We start from the raw sequence: 17,078 nt of genomic DNA, 5'->3' as shown, positions 1-17,078 counted from the left end.
GCAACTACTTGGGTACAATGGACATGTGCTAGCCATGGACCTGCACTGCAGCGCAGAATATTTTTGCTGGGGGTGAAATTTCTGCACGGGGTCGGTCCGATGGTAGTGGGTTATCATTGATATTTGTTTACAAAGTCAAAAGTAAAGGAACGATCCTGTTTTACCTCTGTCCAGAAGATTCTGTTTATCATTTTAAAATCTGACTTGTAGGATTAAGCTTAGAAATTTTGAGCTAGACACAACTGTACTGAATAATGCGTTGTGCAATCATTGTTCATTTTTTTTGTGACCCCCAGCTGAAAGCTTGAATGTATGTTTAGGGGTGTGTGTGTGTGCGTGTGTGTGCGTGTGTGTGCGTGTGTGTGTGTGTGTGTGTGTGTGTGTGTACTTGGACTGGTGAGGAGGTCTTGTGGCACAGTGGGTAATGTCCTTGCCTCTGAGCCCAACATTCTGGGTTCGATTCCCACCCCAGGACTTGATGACAAGAAAGTATACTTATAATATATAAACTGGTTCAGGATCAACCTTCAAATCCTTTCACACACAATGAACGCAAGAGCTAAGACTGGGAGAGATTCCTGATCAGCCGTGCGCTGGAGAGAACCACTAACCATGGCTTCAGAGTACAAAAGCATGTGAAAGTGCATTTTGCCATGGCAAGTCAGACTCCCTCAGTTATCTTTAACACAAAAGCATTATGTGGATCTGATGGTGAAGAGCTTGGCAATGATGTGTTTGATACTCACTGTATCGGCACATACATGAAGAATTGGGTGAGATACAAATGAAACAATATCCACTACATGAAAAAAGCACTTGCATTTATTACAGCAACTTTCACAACTTTAGGATCTCCCAAAGTGCCTTGCGACCAATTAAGGTATTTTGAAGCATGATAATTATGTTGGTGTGTCACCATTGTCAGAAGAGGAAGAATAGCTATTTAACAAATCTTCAGACAGAAAGTGTAAAACAAAAATCTGGGGGAGCAGGCAGTTCTTCGGAAAAATAATTTAAATAAACTGTAGTTATTGTGTGATGTACTTGAAGATATTCCATTAAAAAAATTATTAATATGAATCAATGATATAGTCATACTTAAAATACTCATGAAGAGATTACTTTTAATGTCAAAAATAAATATTTGCAGATAGTGATCAAAATATAACCGAAAGAGAGAAGAACAATTCAGAAGCCTTAAATCGGACTGAGAAGAATCGAGTTCCCAGAGCAGCAACATCACGAGCTGAGAGAATATGGCCAGGGGGTGTCATCCCATATGTCATCGGAGGCAACTTCACTGGTGAGTGTTGCTCTTGTTTACTTGGAATTGACTCAAAAATTTTTTTAAATACCTTTGTGGCTTTATATGACTTCCTCCAAATGTTGTTTGAACTGCTACAAATCACCTTACATTTTCTTTGATGATGATGACCATCACTGTGTGGCAAGTGTTACTTTTAACTTTGTGTTGAGGATGATATTTCTCACTATTATAAGCTCTACAAACTACCTAGATTGAAAAAGAGGAAACTCAGTTCAATCCGAATGATAATTTGTATATTTGCATTGTTTTATAATTGAACTATTCAATTTTAATATAACATTTCAATTTTTGTTATTAAGTCAATGTAATTATACTCTGAAATGGTGTTAACTGTACTTCACTGTGGTGTTGTGTTGCCTTCAAGCAGTAGGATCCAGGTGAGTCATCGCCCTTCACACACTGTGGTTTCAATTTTTCCATAAGGAGACCAGATGGCTTCTCTCAAAATAGTGAGAGAAAAATCAGACATTTGTCATCGCGGGCTGCACTTTGTGCTTCTACCAACTGGATTGAGATTGTTGGAGGCCTGGAAGCAGGTTATTTCCTGTTTGTTCCAATTCAACAAATGCAAAGGGAAAGAAGATGCATTTGAAAAGAAGCGGGGGATTTGTCAATGATTCAAGGAATACTGCATGGTGTGGCACTGAGGTATATGGAACAGGAAGGACCAAGTACGATTCCACTCTCAACGCTGAGTCAGTGAAAGGCAATAATGGAAAAATTGACTTCAGCATCATTATGTTGGGAGAGAGAAACAAAGTCAACAAAGTCCCCATACATGTTCCGAGTGACATTTACTAGATAGTACATGTGTGTTGAAGTTCAATGAAGACACAGCTGGGCATGCTTTTCATGGTAAAATGACCAGATAACACTCATGTAAAGAATAATCACGTGGGTGAGATACTGGGCTAGGAAGGTAAATGACAACCAACTCCCATACTTAGTGCTTTCTAATGATTTCCTACTAGAAAATACACATAATGGACAGAAAGGTGAGAACAAAGTAAGAGTTGAAAGTGAGTCCTCTCACAGCTGAATAATGAATTGATTTCAATCATGATGTTTTTCAAACCTTGATCTTATTATTTATGTTGCTAGTGGAGAGGACAATGCATAATTTGCTGCTAGTCTTAATTAAATGGGATGTCCTTCCCTCATAATTTATTCCTTTGGAGTGGAAAATTTCACCCATACATTAAACTTGTGTCAGAATTTTCTGACTGAAGTTAATATATAATATGAAATAGGTTAAATGCTTAGAATTCGATTTTCTTCTTGCCTGAATGACTCTATCAAACTGATGGTCTTCAGCTACTCATTGGGCGATGCTACCTTTGACATTTCAATCCAGTTACTATCATTACACTCACATTTCAAAACTAATTATTATGCAGCTTTACAATACGGATTTACAGAGCTCACTTTAGTTTTTACTCTTCTTTGGCCCAGATCTTTGTTTATGTAATTATAATAGTATCAATATTTTCAGTAGTCTTGCTTTGGTCTAATTCCAAAGATCTATTCTAATATTAACTACATTAATATAAAAATAATTAGGTGTCCCTTCATTGTCATCCTGTCATTGATACTTTTGCATATTTCTTCATTTTATCCAAAACATCATTGCCTCCTTCTGTTTGTTCTCTTAGATTTTTGGCTACCCATATAGACCAAAGTATGATCCCCTTTCCAGATCCACAGCAAGTGATTTTGACGTACTGATTTCAAGTTTGATACTGACACCTTAACTGCAATAATAACTTTGAGGCCAGGCTTTTGGCTGAGATGAAGCTTTGGATCAAGCCCAAGATACAGTGCAATGCTTTATCTTGTCAGCTTGGATCGTGTTTGTCTCTCTTGTGGGGACCATGAATTGGGTTCAATTTGAACTTGTTTTTCTGGAGTAAGCAAGGAGATGGACTTGGGGTCGCTCAGTTAACTCTACACATTAGCTTTGTAACATTAAGAATGGGGTAAACATTTCAAAAATAATTCTGAGGCCAAAAGGGAGCAGTTAAAATACAGGATTTGCAGATTGGAAATCTGGAAGTAAGGATTTCACACAATGCTGCTGAATTTAACAGCAGGCAATGATTTTAATCTTTGCAACATGTTTCCCACCTGACAACCAACCAGCTTGCCAAATAGCTGGGCATTGAATTGGAGTTAAGTATGATATTTCAAGGGAGGTTGGCATCTTTAGAGAACAAATGGAGACCAAGGTGGCGTTGCTGGTTTGAATGTCAGTCGGACAGGAGGAATCTAAAATCACAATAGTGTTTAAGGGGCTGGTGTTGTGGAGGCTGGGGAGCCAGTCATCTTTGAGCTTATGGAGGGGTGAGAGTGTCAGCTGTCACAGGGGTTGGACAGAATTGATGCAGTTGGACATCCTGGCAATTGGGGTGGGGGGAGACAGATGTTGGATGGGCGATGTTGATCAGTTTGTGAAGCGGGGAGGTCAACCGAACACAGAGTCTGATTAGGGTAAACAGCAAAGCTTGGTGGGCTGGGGCAAGAACTCTTATTCCACCTGACCCCTAAGCAGGGAAAGGATGAGCTGTGCTCCATCCCCCCAACCCCCCTCTGGTTGGGGAGGGGGGTTTGATGGAGATTCTCCTAAGTCCATCCTTCCCCCATCCTCCACATCCCCCCGCCCAACCAAAAATCCATCTGAGCCCACCCTCCCTCCTCCAGCAGACGCCAGCGGAAGGCCAGGAAGGTACTGCAGGCTCTCCAATGAGTGCAGTATGAAGTCTCACAACACCAGGTTGGACTTTAACCTGGGGTTGTGAGACTTATTGTTGTGTTTACCCCAGTCCAACGCCAGCATCGCCAACGAGTGCAGGTCAGAAGGATGGTGGAGGAAGAGCAGCAATCGAGGTAGGTTGGGGGTGTGCTCTGCTGAAGGGGGGGCCTGCCTCCCGCCTGGGGGAGGCGCGGGGTGGGGGGCTGCCTCCCGGGGGTGGGTCCAACCTAGGGGAGCTCTGCCGGGGGGGGTTCTGCCTCCCAGGGGTTCAGATCACGGGGGGCAGTTCTGCCAGGGTGGTTAGCAGGGGGTCTGCGAAGGATGTTCGAGGAGGATGGGCTTCGGAAGTTCCCCTGCAGATTAGGAATCGCTTTCAGATTTTTATTCTGCAGATTGATAACAGTGCGGATCCGGAACAGATCCAAAGACGGTAAAGTGGGATTTGGCGGTTGAGTTGGGCACGCGGTTCATTAAATCGATTTAAATGCATGCTAATGCATTTAAATCATCGGGCCGCCCGATTGGGGTGCGGACCGGATTTGCACCCAAATCGGGTGTCAGTAAAGGCGCGATCTGCTCGGAATTGGGTGCAGATTACGTTACAGGCCTGACGCCTGAATTTACCGCGATTTCACGCCTGAAAACGGGCGTGAATTTTTGGTAAAATCAGGCCCCATGTTTGCACCAAATGCACATACATAAATCTTGGATATGCATTTATCCATTGTTATGTGACCTATTATACAACTGGTGCAGAATTCGTAATAAATAAACTGAGAATAATTTGCTGCCCATGATCTTTAGAACAACTGGGATATTCAAGCAGCCAGGAGATTTACCACAATGCTCTGAATGTTTCAGATGGAAGGGTTTCATTTCTCACCATCTGAAGAGTTGGTGGGAGATACATCCCCTCCAACTCAGGATGTCTTGGAGCCATCAGATGAGTATTAAGTGATTGCAGACAGGACTTCAGCCATTCACTCTGGATAAATTCCCACTTTAAGAGTGGCAGCTCTCCAGTTCTAGCAGCAACAGTGCTGCAGTGGACAGGGCTGGTTGTCAAGGCAGACCCTGGTGCCTAAGTCCAGACACAAGAGACCCAGACAAGATCATAGGATCCCAGACAGCGAGGGTAGGGAAAGCCATTGGGGCACAAAGGAGTGATAAAAATCTTGGTGGGGGGGGGTTGCGGAGTGCACATGGAGGGAGGTCAGGAGATCCCTGGATCTTCTAGAACTTAATGGGGCGATGAGGTTTCTGCAAGTATATTAAGGGGAAGAGGATAACCAGGGAAAGAGTAGGCCCATTAGGGACCAAGGGAGCAATCTGTTCATGGAGTCAGAGAACAATTGTGGGGTGTGAAACAAATACTTGATATCTCTCTTCACTTGAGAGAAGGAGAATAAGGACAGAATTTGGGGAGATGGACTGAGGTTCTTGAACAGTTTGACAAAGGGACTGAGGAGATATTGGAAGTTTGGTGGGCTTAAAAGTGGGCACATCCCTAGGTCTGGATGAATTGTATCCCAGGCTGCTGTGGTAGGCAAGGGAGGCAATTACAGAGGTCCTGACCCAAAGTTTTAAGTCCTTTCTGGCCACAGGAGAGTTGTGATGTGAAGATGCCGTCTTTGGACTGGGGTAAACACAGTAAGAAGTCTCACAACACTAAGTTAAAGTCCAACAGGTTTATTTGGTAGCAAAAGCCACTAGCCTTCAGAGCACTGCCCCTTCATCAAGTGACCGGGAGTTCTACTCACAAACAGGGCATATAAAGACATACTCTCAATTTACAAAGTAATGGTTGGAATGCGAGTCTTTACAGGTAATCAAGTCTTAAAGGTACAGACAATGTGAGTGGAGAGAGGGTTAAGCACAGGTTAAAGAGATGTGTATTGTCTCCAGACAGGACAGTTAGTGACATTTTGCAAGCCCAGGCAAGTCATGGGGGTTACAGATAGTGCGACAGTGGGGTGTAAGTTAGTTTGCTGATGACACGAAGATTGGCAGGATGGTAAATAGTGAGGAAGAGGGTCTTAGGTTATAGGAAGATATAGATGGGTTGGTCAAATGGGCAGATCAGTGGCAGAAGGAATTTAACCCTGAAAAGTGTGAGGTGATGCGCTTTGGAAGGAGTAACAAGACGGGAATAGCACATGAATGGCAGGACACGAGGAAGTTCAGAAGAACTGAGACATCTTATCGTGCTTTGCAATAAATCCCAAAAGGTGGAGGGACAGTTTAATAGGGTAGTTAAGATGGCATACAGGGCACTTGTCTTGATCAGTCATGGCATAGATTATAATTATAAGTTTCGAAAGCTAGTGTTGTTTGCTACAAATAAACCTGTTGGACTTTAACCTGGTGTTGTGACACTTCTTACATAAATTATAAGAGCACAGAAGTTATGTTGGAGCTGTACAAAACTTTGGTTAGGCCATGAATACTGTGAACAGTTTTGTTCGTTGCACTAAAAAAGGATATGATTGCACTGGAGAAGGTGCAGAGAAGATTCACGTGAATGTTGCCCGGAATGGAACATTTGAGCTATGAGAAAGGGCTGGATAGACTCAGGTTGTTTATTTTGGAGCAGAGAAGACTGAGGGGATCCTGATTGAGGTATATAAGATTGAGGAGTATGGTTAGGGTCAATAGGAAGCAGCCGTTCCCCTTAGTTAAAGGATCGATAACAAGGGTGCATAATTTTAAGGCACGGGTTTTAGAGGGAATTTGAGGAAACATTTTTTCACCCAGAGCGTGGTGCAAGTCTGGAATGCACTGCCTGGGATGGTAGTAGAAGAAAGGATACTCACAACCATTAAGAAATATGTGGGTGAGCACTTGAAATGTCATAACATTCAAGACTCTCAGCCAAGTGCTGGAAAATTGGATGTGTAGATTTAGTATAGTTTTGTTGGTGTAGACTTGATGGGCTGAAGGGCCTCTTTACTGTATGACCCTATAAGGAAATAGCCCTTATGTAGCCAATTATTGACCACTTAAGGACCTCCAGTAGGGCAAGGGTGGACTTTCCATTCGAGGCTTTGTCCACCCCAGCATCAAATCACTGTGAGGAAGAGGTGGATGGAAACCCAGAGGGAAGCCCATCCCTTTCATTTCACACTCCGTTATTTATTTGGCATACATCCTGCTTGTTCATCGCCAGAAAATTCTCACTAACATGATGAATAGGCTAGCACAGAACCAAACATGCAGCTTGTACATAAGTGTTTCTGTTACTGCTCTCTATAGCTAGTGTTAGATTACATTTTCCAGCCAGTCAGGTACAAAATGTTCACATTATTTTTAATGTCAGTGCTAAATAGAATGGGACTATTATCTCTTCTGTAACCTGAGATATTAAATTTTACCAATGGAAAAAGCAGGATGGCAGTCATTATCTTTTTTTATTACATCCTTGAGTTTGAATTGTTTTGCAAAGGAAGGATCAATGTGCTTTCAACAGTGTGTACTTCTAGAAATCATAAATGCTACATTGTAACTTCAGATAGTAATACATGGTCATTATTTAGATTTCTTGGAGATTGGCTGAATGATGGCATGGATGTTAGTGGACTACGATGGAAACGACTTACTAACTCCGATGATGGCTTCTCACTGTCTTGTTTACTGTTTCAGTTCAGTAAACACATATCCTGAAAACTTCATCTTAAATTGAAACATTGTAAGTGGGAACTGATTTTCCATTGAAACAATGTTGTACTGTAAGTGAGGAATTGTCTTGTGGACCAAGGCCTGATACCCTGTTTACTAATTATCCAGTTCTCCTTTCCAACTTGGTCTCAGGACTCAATACTTCGGTCAATAATTTCACACATTTTAACCCATTTTTATAGGGTGATATGCTGCGGGCTAGTACTTGGGCATGGGGTTTCAGAATTTTCTTGGGATGCAACGATGCCATCCCTGACCTAAGTTGGGGGACACAGTTCTGGAGGAAAAGGCATCATACCACAAGCCCTAGAACCCAACTGTAATCAGTGGAGTAAGGCCATATTTTTATTGACAAATTGCGACCTAATTTCCTCTGAGTTTTAGACATTGGGCCCCAATGAATTCCAATGTCTACTGGAAGCCAACTAGCTTTTGGGGCCATTCAAAATCGGGCAAACCCGGCTCACACAGCACAACAAACTGTTTTGGCATGTGGTACCAAAAGTATTTAACAAAAACTGGTTTGTGGTTTCAGGATTTTACTTCCATGGGTAGTGGCCCAGTGACTGCAGGGTCTTGCGGGCCAAATGTTTGGAGGGTGTTCTTTTTTTTCCCATTTCCCTGGGTTTGTTTGGGATCAGTAACCCAATATATAATATAAAAGATGGGCCATGCAGAACATCGGTGCTCATAACAAAGAACAAAGAACAGCCTGGCACGGGAAACAGGCCCTTCGGCCCAACGAGCCCGCGCCGCCATTTTAAAGCATTTTCCTACACCTACCTTGCCCCATGTGTATGCGAGTGGTACCCCTATTGTAGCCAGATTCAGGGGAGAATAGTGTAGGGTCAGTTTGGTACACCAATCAGCCTAAGAGCACATCTTTGGGGTGTGGGAGGAAACTGGAGCACCTGGAGGAAACCCACGCAACCACAGGGAGAATGCGCAAACTCCCACAGACACTGGCCCAAATCCAAGTATCTGCGCAGCTAGCAGTGATAATCACTGAGCTGTATGAATTCATGTATGAATGTTTGAACTTGTTTGCTGAAGTGATGTCATAAAGTCAAAATTGACGCTATAAAGTCGAAAATTGGGTGTCAATTTATAAATGTCGTTAGAACCGTTTCTCATAACTCAAATGTCGTAAAGTTGAGGACTGCCTGTAAGCACTAAGGGCCTCAAAGTTTCTCTGTAGAGGAAGAAATGACTTTATGCAGTGGCAAATCTACTTAGTTACCATTTTGTAAAGCTACTTTTATCAATTAAAAAATAGAGTGAAACATTCGTATGACCACTGCATCATGTTCAGGTCTGAAATATTTCTTTTTTTTGAGACTGTGGGAGAAAGTTGGAACAATTAAATAGTTAGGTTTCATTGGTTGAACAGCCTAATTTTGCCAGTGGAAGGTTTGGCTCACATGCAGGGCCACATCTCATCACCATGCCACCAGCTGCTGCAGGTGTCAGACAGGCAACCGGCAGCAGACTTGCTGTCTCTATTCTTAGATATTACTGAGGAGTTGCTGCTCATGCTCTGGAAAATAATTTTACGTGTACCTTTCTGGTGCCTCTTCTGTCATACAACTCAATAAATCTGAACAGAGCATGAGCAGATTGATTGTCCATCAGAATTGTGAATATATATAATAGTATCCTGATTTGCAGTGGAAAAATGTCCAATTCCTGAAAGTGACAGGCAATCTGGCTGCCTAGCAGAGGGCCTCTTTGCTGATTGCAGTGGTCAGAAGGCCAGTCTAAATGGGACGTTTGCCATTTTGTATATTCCACTTGGCGCATGTTAACATTTCAGAATCTTCATCCTTCAAAAATTCATTGAGCACATAACACAAGTCCTATTCTTAGGCATTGTCAGTGAATTAGCATAGCTTTTCCCATGATAGTTTGAAAGTTTACTGAGTGAATAACTGAACTGCATATTTGGAAGAGATTCATGCTCAATACTCAGTTTGTGTTGAGCTGTCTGACCTCAGTCATGGCCACTGTTGGCTTCAGTACAGTTGGAACAGGGAAGAGGAAATCAACCAGGACTCCCATTCCCCATCCTAGCTACTGGTTCCTGAAGCAAATCCATATGTAAGGATATGTATGAGGAAATTGAATTTGGGCATGATAGTCCTTCAGTTGAGTTACCTGCTGATTGTCAATATGCCTTCATTTTTTTTTTGAAGAGGCTGCATTTTTAAAATTCTGACCTTTACTTCATGTTTGTAACCTGGACTCGCAAGATGGAATTTGTGTCTACATGCACCTGACTTCACATGGCATTAGGCTGTTGATGACCCACCCAGTCCACCCAGTTTCTGAGGGTCTGGACCTCCAATCATTGGGCCACCCTGTCCATGCCTCTATCCCTATCCCTCCTACATTTTCATGCGATAGGCACAATTATCGATTTTGGACTATTGGAGATGACATTTTCAGAGGTGGGCAGTTGTTTAATCCTGCCCCTCCAGTTTAGTTCAATGTGCCAATTTCCAAACATGAGACCAGTATGTTCAGATATATACAGAATGTGTTGATGAGGGAGGGAGCCTGTCTAAACTTCTTAAATGGCTACCTAAGGCCTTTAAAAAACTTGTTGTCAGCTCATTTAGTGCACTGATTCACAGACTGTGGGCATCACTGACTTACCATTTATTGCTCATCCCTAATTGCTTTTGAGAAGATAGAACCACTATGGTGCAGAATGAAGCCATTCAGTCCATTGAGCCTGCACCAACAACAATCTCAACCAGGCTTGATGTATCCCCGTGACCCCATGTATTTACCCTGCTAATCCCTGGTACAAGGGGCAATTTACCATGGTCAATCAACCAAACCTGCACATCTTTGGAGTTTGGGAGAAAACCAGAGAATCAAGAGGAACACACACACACAGGGAGAACATGCAAATCCCACACAGATGGCTGGAATGGAACCCAGGTCCTTGGCGCTGTGAGGCAGCAGTATTCACCACTGTGACACCCTATGGTGGTGAGTTGCCTTCTTGAATTACTCCATGTGGTGTAGGTATACCCATAGTGCTGTGAGGGATGGAGTTCCAGGATTTTGAAGGAATGGAGATTATAATTCTAATTTAGATGGTGTTTGACTTGGAAGGGAACTTGTAGGTATTCCTTGTTCTTGATTTTCTAGGTGGTAAAGGTTGTACGATAACTCCCATGTGTTCCATGGGGAATCATTCATGGATATCCCTGTGGGACTCGTTGAGTATGAGTTCCCCTGGTAACAGGCAGCAGCCTTCTCAGCTGGAATTCATTACCTGAACCTTTTATAAGGCAGGCCCCAGACTGGGCCTGCTGAACGGTAGTCCCAGGCAGGGACTAGTGTGTGTACATCATGCTAATGGTTTTACTTTTCATTCTGTAATAACCTATGTACCTTTCCAGTCAAGCTGCCTGAGACAAATGTACAAGAAACATTTCAGACAGCTTGCCTTTCAATTAACCCGGTAAAACAGTGATGGGGTGATATTGAAAATGCTGCTCTTTGGGAAACTGGAAACTTATGATGCAGGTGTGGAGGACTGACTAAGATATTTTTTCCTGGCAAATGGGAAAAAAAGGGGACGACCAACAAAAGGTCGTCCCCCTGACTGCTTGTGGGGCCCCGATGTTCAGCATCATAAAATGTTTTAACCTATCCACTAGCCCCAGATTCAAAACCTTTTGATGATTTGGTAGATGTAGTATCTGCCTACTACGACTCTAAACTGCTGTTATATTGCTATACTACAGGCTTAACATGGCAAATGGACTCCCTGGAGAACCATTCACTGAATTCTTGATTAGACTGTGGAAATTGGTGGAACATTGCGAGTATGGGTTAGCACTTCCAAAAATGTTAAGGGATCATTTAGTATGAGGAATTAATAATATTGCGAGCCAAAGGAATATTAACTGAACTAACTCTTGACCTCTAGAAAGCCATAGAATTGGCTCTTCCCCACAAAAATGCAGTAAAAGGGGCCCAAGACCTTCAGGGGTCCATAAATGGAACCATCCTCAGTTTTGGGCGATTCCCATACCACAGAAACAGGCTCCCAGCAGGTAACACTCACGTCTCACGTTTCCCGCCAAGAAAGGGGATTGGAGTCGGAGGCTGCAAGATTCCAGAACTGGTCAGGAAGTTTCTCCACAATACAGTGAGGGGCAAGCACGTCCATGCTGCAATTGTAACCATAGGGTGGCATTTTCTTGTCCCACCTGCCATGGGGATTGTAGTGGGCGGGACACAGACCAGGCAAAGATCTGTTGACCACGGGTGGGATTTTCTGTCCTTGGGGTGAACACACCTGGAAAATTCCATCCATAGAGTCCACCCTACACAAGGCTACTGGAACAGGCAGAACGTGTACTGCCCAGTTCGAAGCACGAAGCTACATCAGGACAGAGCTTTGCAAATGAGAAATTGACGCAGCTCAGTTGCATCACTGCACTCAATGTGGCTCCAATCAAGATTAAACTCTAAGTAAACTCCAGATGTGGTGTGAAACACAGGGGCTGCTGCATCTATTATTGGGAAGTAAACCTTTAGGTGACTCAGGGCACTTTGCTATTAAGCCTGCAGGACACAAGGATAGATTGGCCACATACACTGGGGAACCCTTATGTATTGTTGGGACCACTGTAACTCCGGTTAGGCATGGGCAACAGACAGTTCAACTCCCCCTAATAGCGGTGCAAGAACCAGGGCCCAGCCTTTTTTTGAAGGGATGGTTGGATTACATCCTGTCCAAAAAATACAGAAAGATCTGGTCATGAGCTGGCAATGTCTGAAACAAGAAAAGACGAGCTGACTGAAATGCTGACTTTAAATCAATCCTCATCACTCTTTGGTTTGGTGTTTATTTTTCCTCACACTTGGGTTTTTCTACATCAAATGTATTATACAAATGGAAGCTTTTGCTACTGATGGAACTGACTAGATCTACATCTGAAATGTTAATCATCTGTCTTTTTCCTTTGGGTAAATTGATGAGCCTATTGCCTATTAGTAGCACAGGGGGCCTTCAGTGGCTGCTGCCCTCTGCTCAGGCTGTTCTTCTAGTTGTTAGCTGAGCAGCAAAGTTGGCAATTTTAGCCACTCTTTTAAATTGGAATCTCTTCTGGCTAGGACTCACTCCTTCCTAGGTGTGCCACCCGTAATTAATTGGTGAATGTGACTTCTGGCTAATTAAGCAGTTTGCAAAACAAAATTGCGCTGAATCTGCACTTCCACATCTGCGTGGGGACCAGGAACCAGTCAGAGGTCAATTCAATGTTTGGGTTCCAACCCTAGGATTAAAATCCTCATAAACCAGAACAACAAAAGAATAAGCCTTAGCTTTGGAATTACCGAATTCACATTAGGAGTGAAATTAGGAAGCATTTTTTTCACAGGCTGGTGGAAAACTGGAATGCATACCCCTAAAAAGTCTGGAGATACTAGATTAATTGAAATGGCCAAGACTGAAATTGATAGATTTTTGTTAGTTAAGGTTGTCTAGGGTACCTGAAGCTGGTAAATGGTGTTGAAGGTAAATCAATCGTGATCCCATTGAGTGGTGAAAGAGACTTGAGCTGACTGGCTGACTCATATTCATAGGTTCCTATATATGTGACTGACCTTTGGGTGACGCAAACAATTTCAGATGTAAGATCAAAAACCAGTGCACCTGCTTTTCAGCAAAATATTTGACTCTTCTGGTGCACTTTTGCCTGGGTTATTTTGGAAATGTGCCAGAGCTACTGTGGATTTTCAATCCTGTTTAGATATGGGCCAGTGTTCCAGTTAGGTTGCAGAACCACATCCCGATTTGGTTCTCCAGCACTGACTGCCACTCCCGACAAAATTGTCCATTTACATTATCATTGCATTTCTACAGCACCTGATGAGCAATAAAATAATACCTTGCCTGGGTTCCCATAGTGCAGAAGGAGGCCATTCGGTCCATTGAATCTGCACCAACAACAATCCCACTCAGACCCTATCCCCATAACCTCATGCATTTATCCTAGCCAGTCCCCCTGGCAAAAAGGGACAATTTAGAATGGCCAATCAACCAAACCCGTGCATCTTTGGACTGTGGGAAGAAAGTGGAGCACCCTGAGGAAACCCACGCAGACACAGGGAGAATGTAAACTCCACACAGATAGTGACCCAATCAGGAATCACACCTGGGTCCCTGGCGTTCTGAGGCAGCAATGCTAACCACTGTGCCATCGTGCCTGCTTGCATATATGTCGTTGTTGCAAAATCATTAAGAGCATTTATTTTACCAGCACCATATATAGGTTCATCCCCAATTTACAAGCACCAGCTACCTGCTGCCGCTTCCCACCATCCTTCCCATATGTCCACCACCCCTCCCACGTGCCTGCTATACATACATACACACCACACCCACCACTGTTCTTACGGAATATTACAAATTAGGACTTGGTTTCCAGGAACCATTTGTGTCTGAAGTCCAAGGATTGCCTGTAATGATTTTTGTTAATGCAAAATAGAAATCCCCTGTATATAATTACATTTGTAGGATGTTCTTACTATTCACCTATATTTTGCATAGAATGCATTGTAGACAAGTGAGTTCCAATAAAGATAAAATAAATTCAATTATCTGCTTGGATGATAGGATACAATTTCTCAATTAGTGTTCTGATTCCTCTAGGCAGTCAGCGGGCAATGTTCAAACAGGCGATGCGTCACTGGGAGAAACATACATGCGTTACTTTCATCGAACGAGCAGATGAAGAAAGTTATATTGTCTTCACATACAGGCCGTGTGGGTAAGCAAAAGCTATTTTTTGTCAGCAATTTGAATTTATTAACAGGCTGGACAAACTTGCATTGAGGTGTAAATTAATTGTGTTCTGTAATGGTAACCCAGAGCATTATTTAAGCTGCTTAAATGAAGGCCAAAGACTACAGAGGCTTCTTTGTACAAGTGGTTAAAATTTGTTCAGCAAGCATCAATTGACCATTCTTCTTGGGATTTTCTCAGCTATAATCCCTTTGCTGCCATTTATTTCATTCTGTGTAGCTAAAAGGAAATATTTTTGGCAAGACACAAATTCATAAATGCTGCTATGATTTATTGTCTGCCATTTGTTGATCATTGCCTGACACTGTTGATCAAACGAGAGCATGAAATAAAATTAATCACTATTACAAATCGGCTTGGATGTAAATTGCTACATGCACTACATGGATCATGGGGCACTATGGCAGCCTGGCATCATATGGATGCAAGCTTCACACTTAATAGGGATAACTTTTCCTGTACCATGCATGTCAGATATAACTATGTGGCATTTTAAGTATTATACACAACTATGTCTCTAACAGGGATCTGGGAAAATGAGTAATTCAATTCTAAATAAGAAATCATTTCCGTTGTACACAAAGAAATCTTAAAGTTTTGGACAAGATTCTCCAAGCTCTTGGCCACGTGTTTCCCATCGCAGAAGGTGGCACATTATTTGCTAGTGGTGGGATGCTCTGGAATCACCATGGTCAACAGGAATTCCCATTGACATCATTCTACGCTGGCATAGGAAACCCACGGGTGGGGGTGTGTTGCTGGCGGGACCAGAGAATCCCGCCAGCATGAACGGCTGGAAAATTTCAGCTTTGCCTTATAAATGTTGAAGTGAAAAGTGGCCACTTGAGTTTTGTGCTCCATAGGGAGAAAATACAGAATTGCACTCTCTCTTTCTGACTTGCTTCATTTTGGAATGAAAACTAATTATTTGGAGGCACCACCTCCTGCTTATACAACTGATGTACTGAGTCAATTTCACATGACAGGTTGTAGTGGAAGTATTTTTTTGGACAGCTACCTTGGGTGTATACTCACTCCAGCAGCATCTGTTTGCGAAATGATAGTTAACTTTGTATTTCAACTTCTACATCAGATTCCAGGAATTATTTTCCCGGAGAAATAATGATGTTTCCCTGCCAGTATTCTCTGCGGACTTGTGCGGTTGGTACAGATCGCTGAACCACAGCTGCAGCATCTTAGCGCTTCTGGTGAATGGAGGCCTATCTTAATGATTGTGTAACTCCAATTGCAAAGTTGAAGCACTTTGGCATGGAGTGCGGCCTGAGCACCAAATCCAATGATCTGCATGACTTTCCACTACACAAAGCCAGGAGAAGAAGATGGGCTTGTTCTGAAGCCTGGTAAATGGCTAGAAAGTGGATCACAGAAGCCTAGAAATGATACTATAACTTAGTACTTATGAACACGTAATGTATAAATATGTTGATAAAAATGTGCTCTTTGTAATTTCAGCAGAAGCAATAGCATTTTTATTTCAAATGAATTAAAGTCTTTGTTTAAAAACATATGGAAAGGTATATTAGACAAATATGTATTCATAGGCTAAAATTTCAGGATCTGCTACCTGAATAAGAGCATCAACTTAGACATTTTTTGACCATTTTTCTGTTGTCCTGAAGACACCTACTTTTACTAGATTTTGGCTCCAGGAAGTTTAGCAATGCCCTGTAGCTTGATCAACTTGCCATTCTTTATGTTGCAGACCACGCAGTAAATGCTGGCAGGCAATTTTGCAATTGGTGCATTGTTGCTGAACCTGAACCTACCCTTGCCTAATGTGCAAATACAGGTTATCATTCTGCAGCATAGCATTACATTGTGAGTAGAAGGAGCCATTTTTTTTTCTTCTCACCCATGTGTGATGAGGCCAGTTGTTGCACTTAAAATGGTCAAATAATACAGCAAGGAACTGTGTAACTTACAATTGCACCGGGCTGTGCCCTTTCCTATAAGCTATCAAGTTTGTTGATGTGTGCCCTTTTCTGGGGTGTAAAACCATCCAATATGTGGATAGCACATAATCACACAACGGTTGAAGTGTAGTGCCTGTCCCATTTTACCAGGTTGCTCATTGGGTATACATTGGCAGCATGTCAATCAGTGATTAAAACTTTTTTAATAAGGGTGCAGTACTTGTTCTCAGAATGTTTTCTGATATTAACCTGCCCCAAAATCTGGGTTGCTTCATTTAAATTCACTCAGGAATGACTTTATTTAAAGAGTTGACCCAATACTGATGGGTTGGCTGCTGATTTGTTCCTTCAGGCTGCTGGTTAACATCTGAACATTATTGGCCTATCCAATGAAACTAAACATAATTCTGAATTTGGAGAAGAAGTTTTTGTTGATACTGAATTGTTTATGATTCTCTTCAAAGCAATTTTACTAGTCATGAGGTAGTTTGGTAGAGCTGCCAAGTTTATGCACTTAAGTCTCGAGAGTAGAATGTATTTTTGAGTATCAGCAGCTAGTCA

At 42.4% G+C, this 17,078-nt stretch overlaps 1 protein-coding gene across 4 annotated transcripts in view; it reads left to right on the top strand.

Moving 5' to 3' along the window:
- Positions 1–17,078, top strand: part of tll1 (tolloid-like 1) — a 303,989-nt gene that overhangs the window by 134,430 nt on the left and 152,481 nt on the right. For all 4 annotated transcript variants that reach the window (XM_080192042.1, XM_080192060.1, XM_080192049.1 and 1 more), the window contains 2 exons: positions 1,151–1,303; positions 14,431–14,548. In XM_080192042.1, coding sequence (XP_080048168.1) covers positions 1,151–1,303; positions 14,431–14,548 — 271 coding nt within the window. The remainder of the gene's footprint in view (positions 1–1,150; positions 1,304–14,430; positions 14,549–17,078) is intronic.

Source organism: Carcharhinus amblyrhynchos, chromosome 1 (genome assembly GCF_965287045.1).
Source record: "Carcharhinus amblyrhynchos chromosome 1, sCarAmb.v2.hapA, whole genome shotgun sequence".
Taxonomy (NCBI): Eukaryota; Metazoa; Chordata; class Chondrichthyes; order Carcharhiniformes; family Carcharhinidae; genus Carcharhinus; species Carcharhinus amblyrhynchos.
The sequence above is the reverse complement of the archived record's forward strand: the minus strand, read 5'-3'. Positions and strand labels throughout refer to the sequence as shown.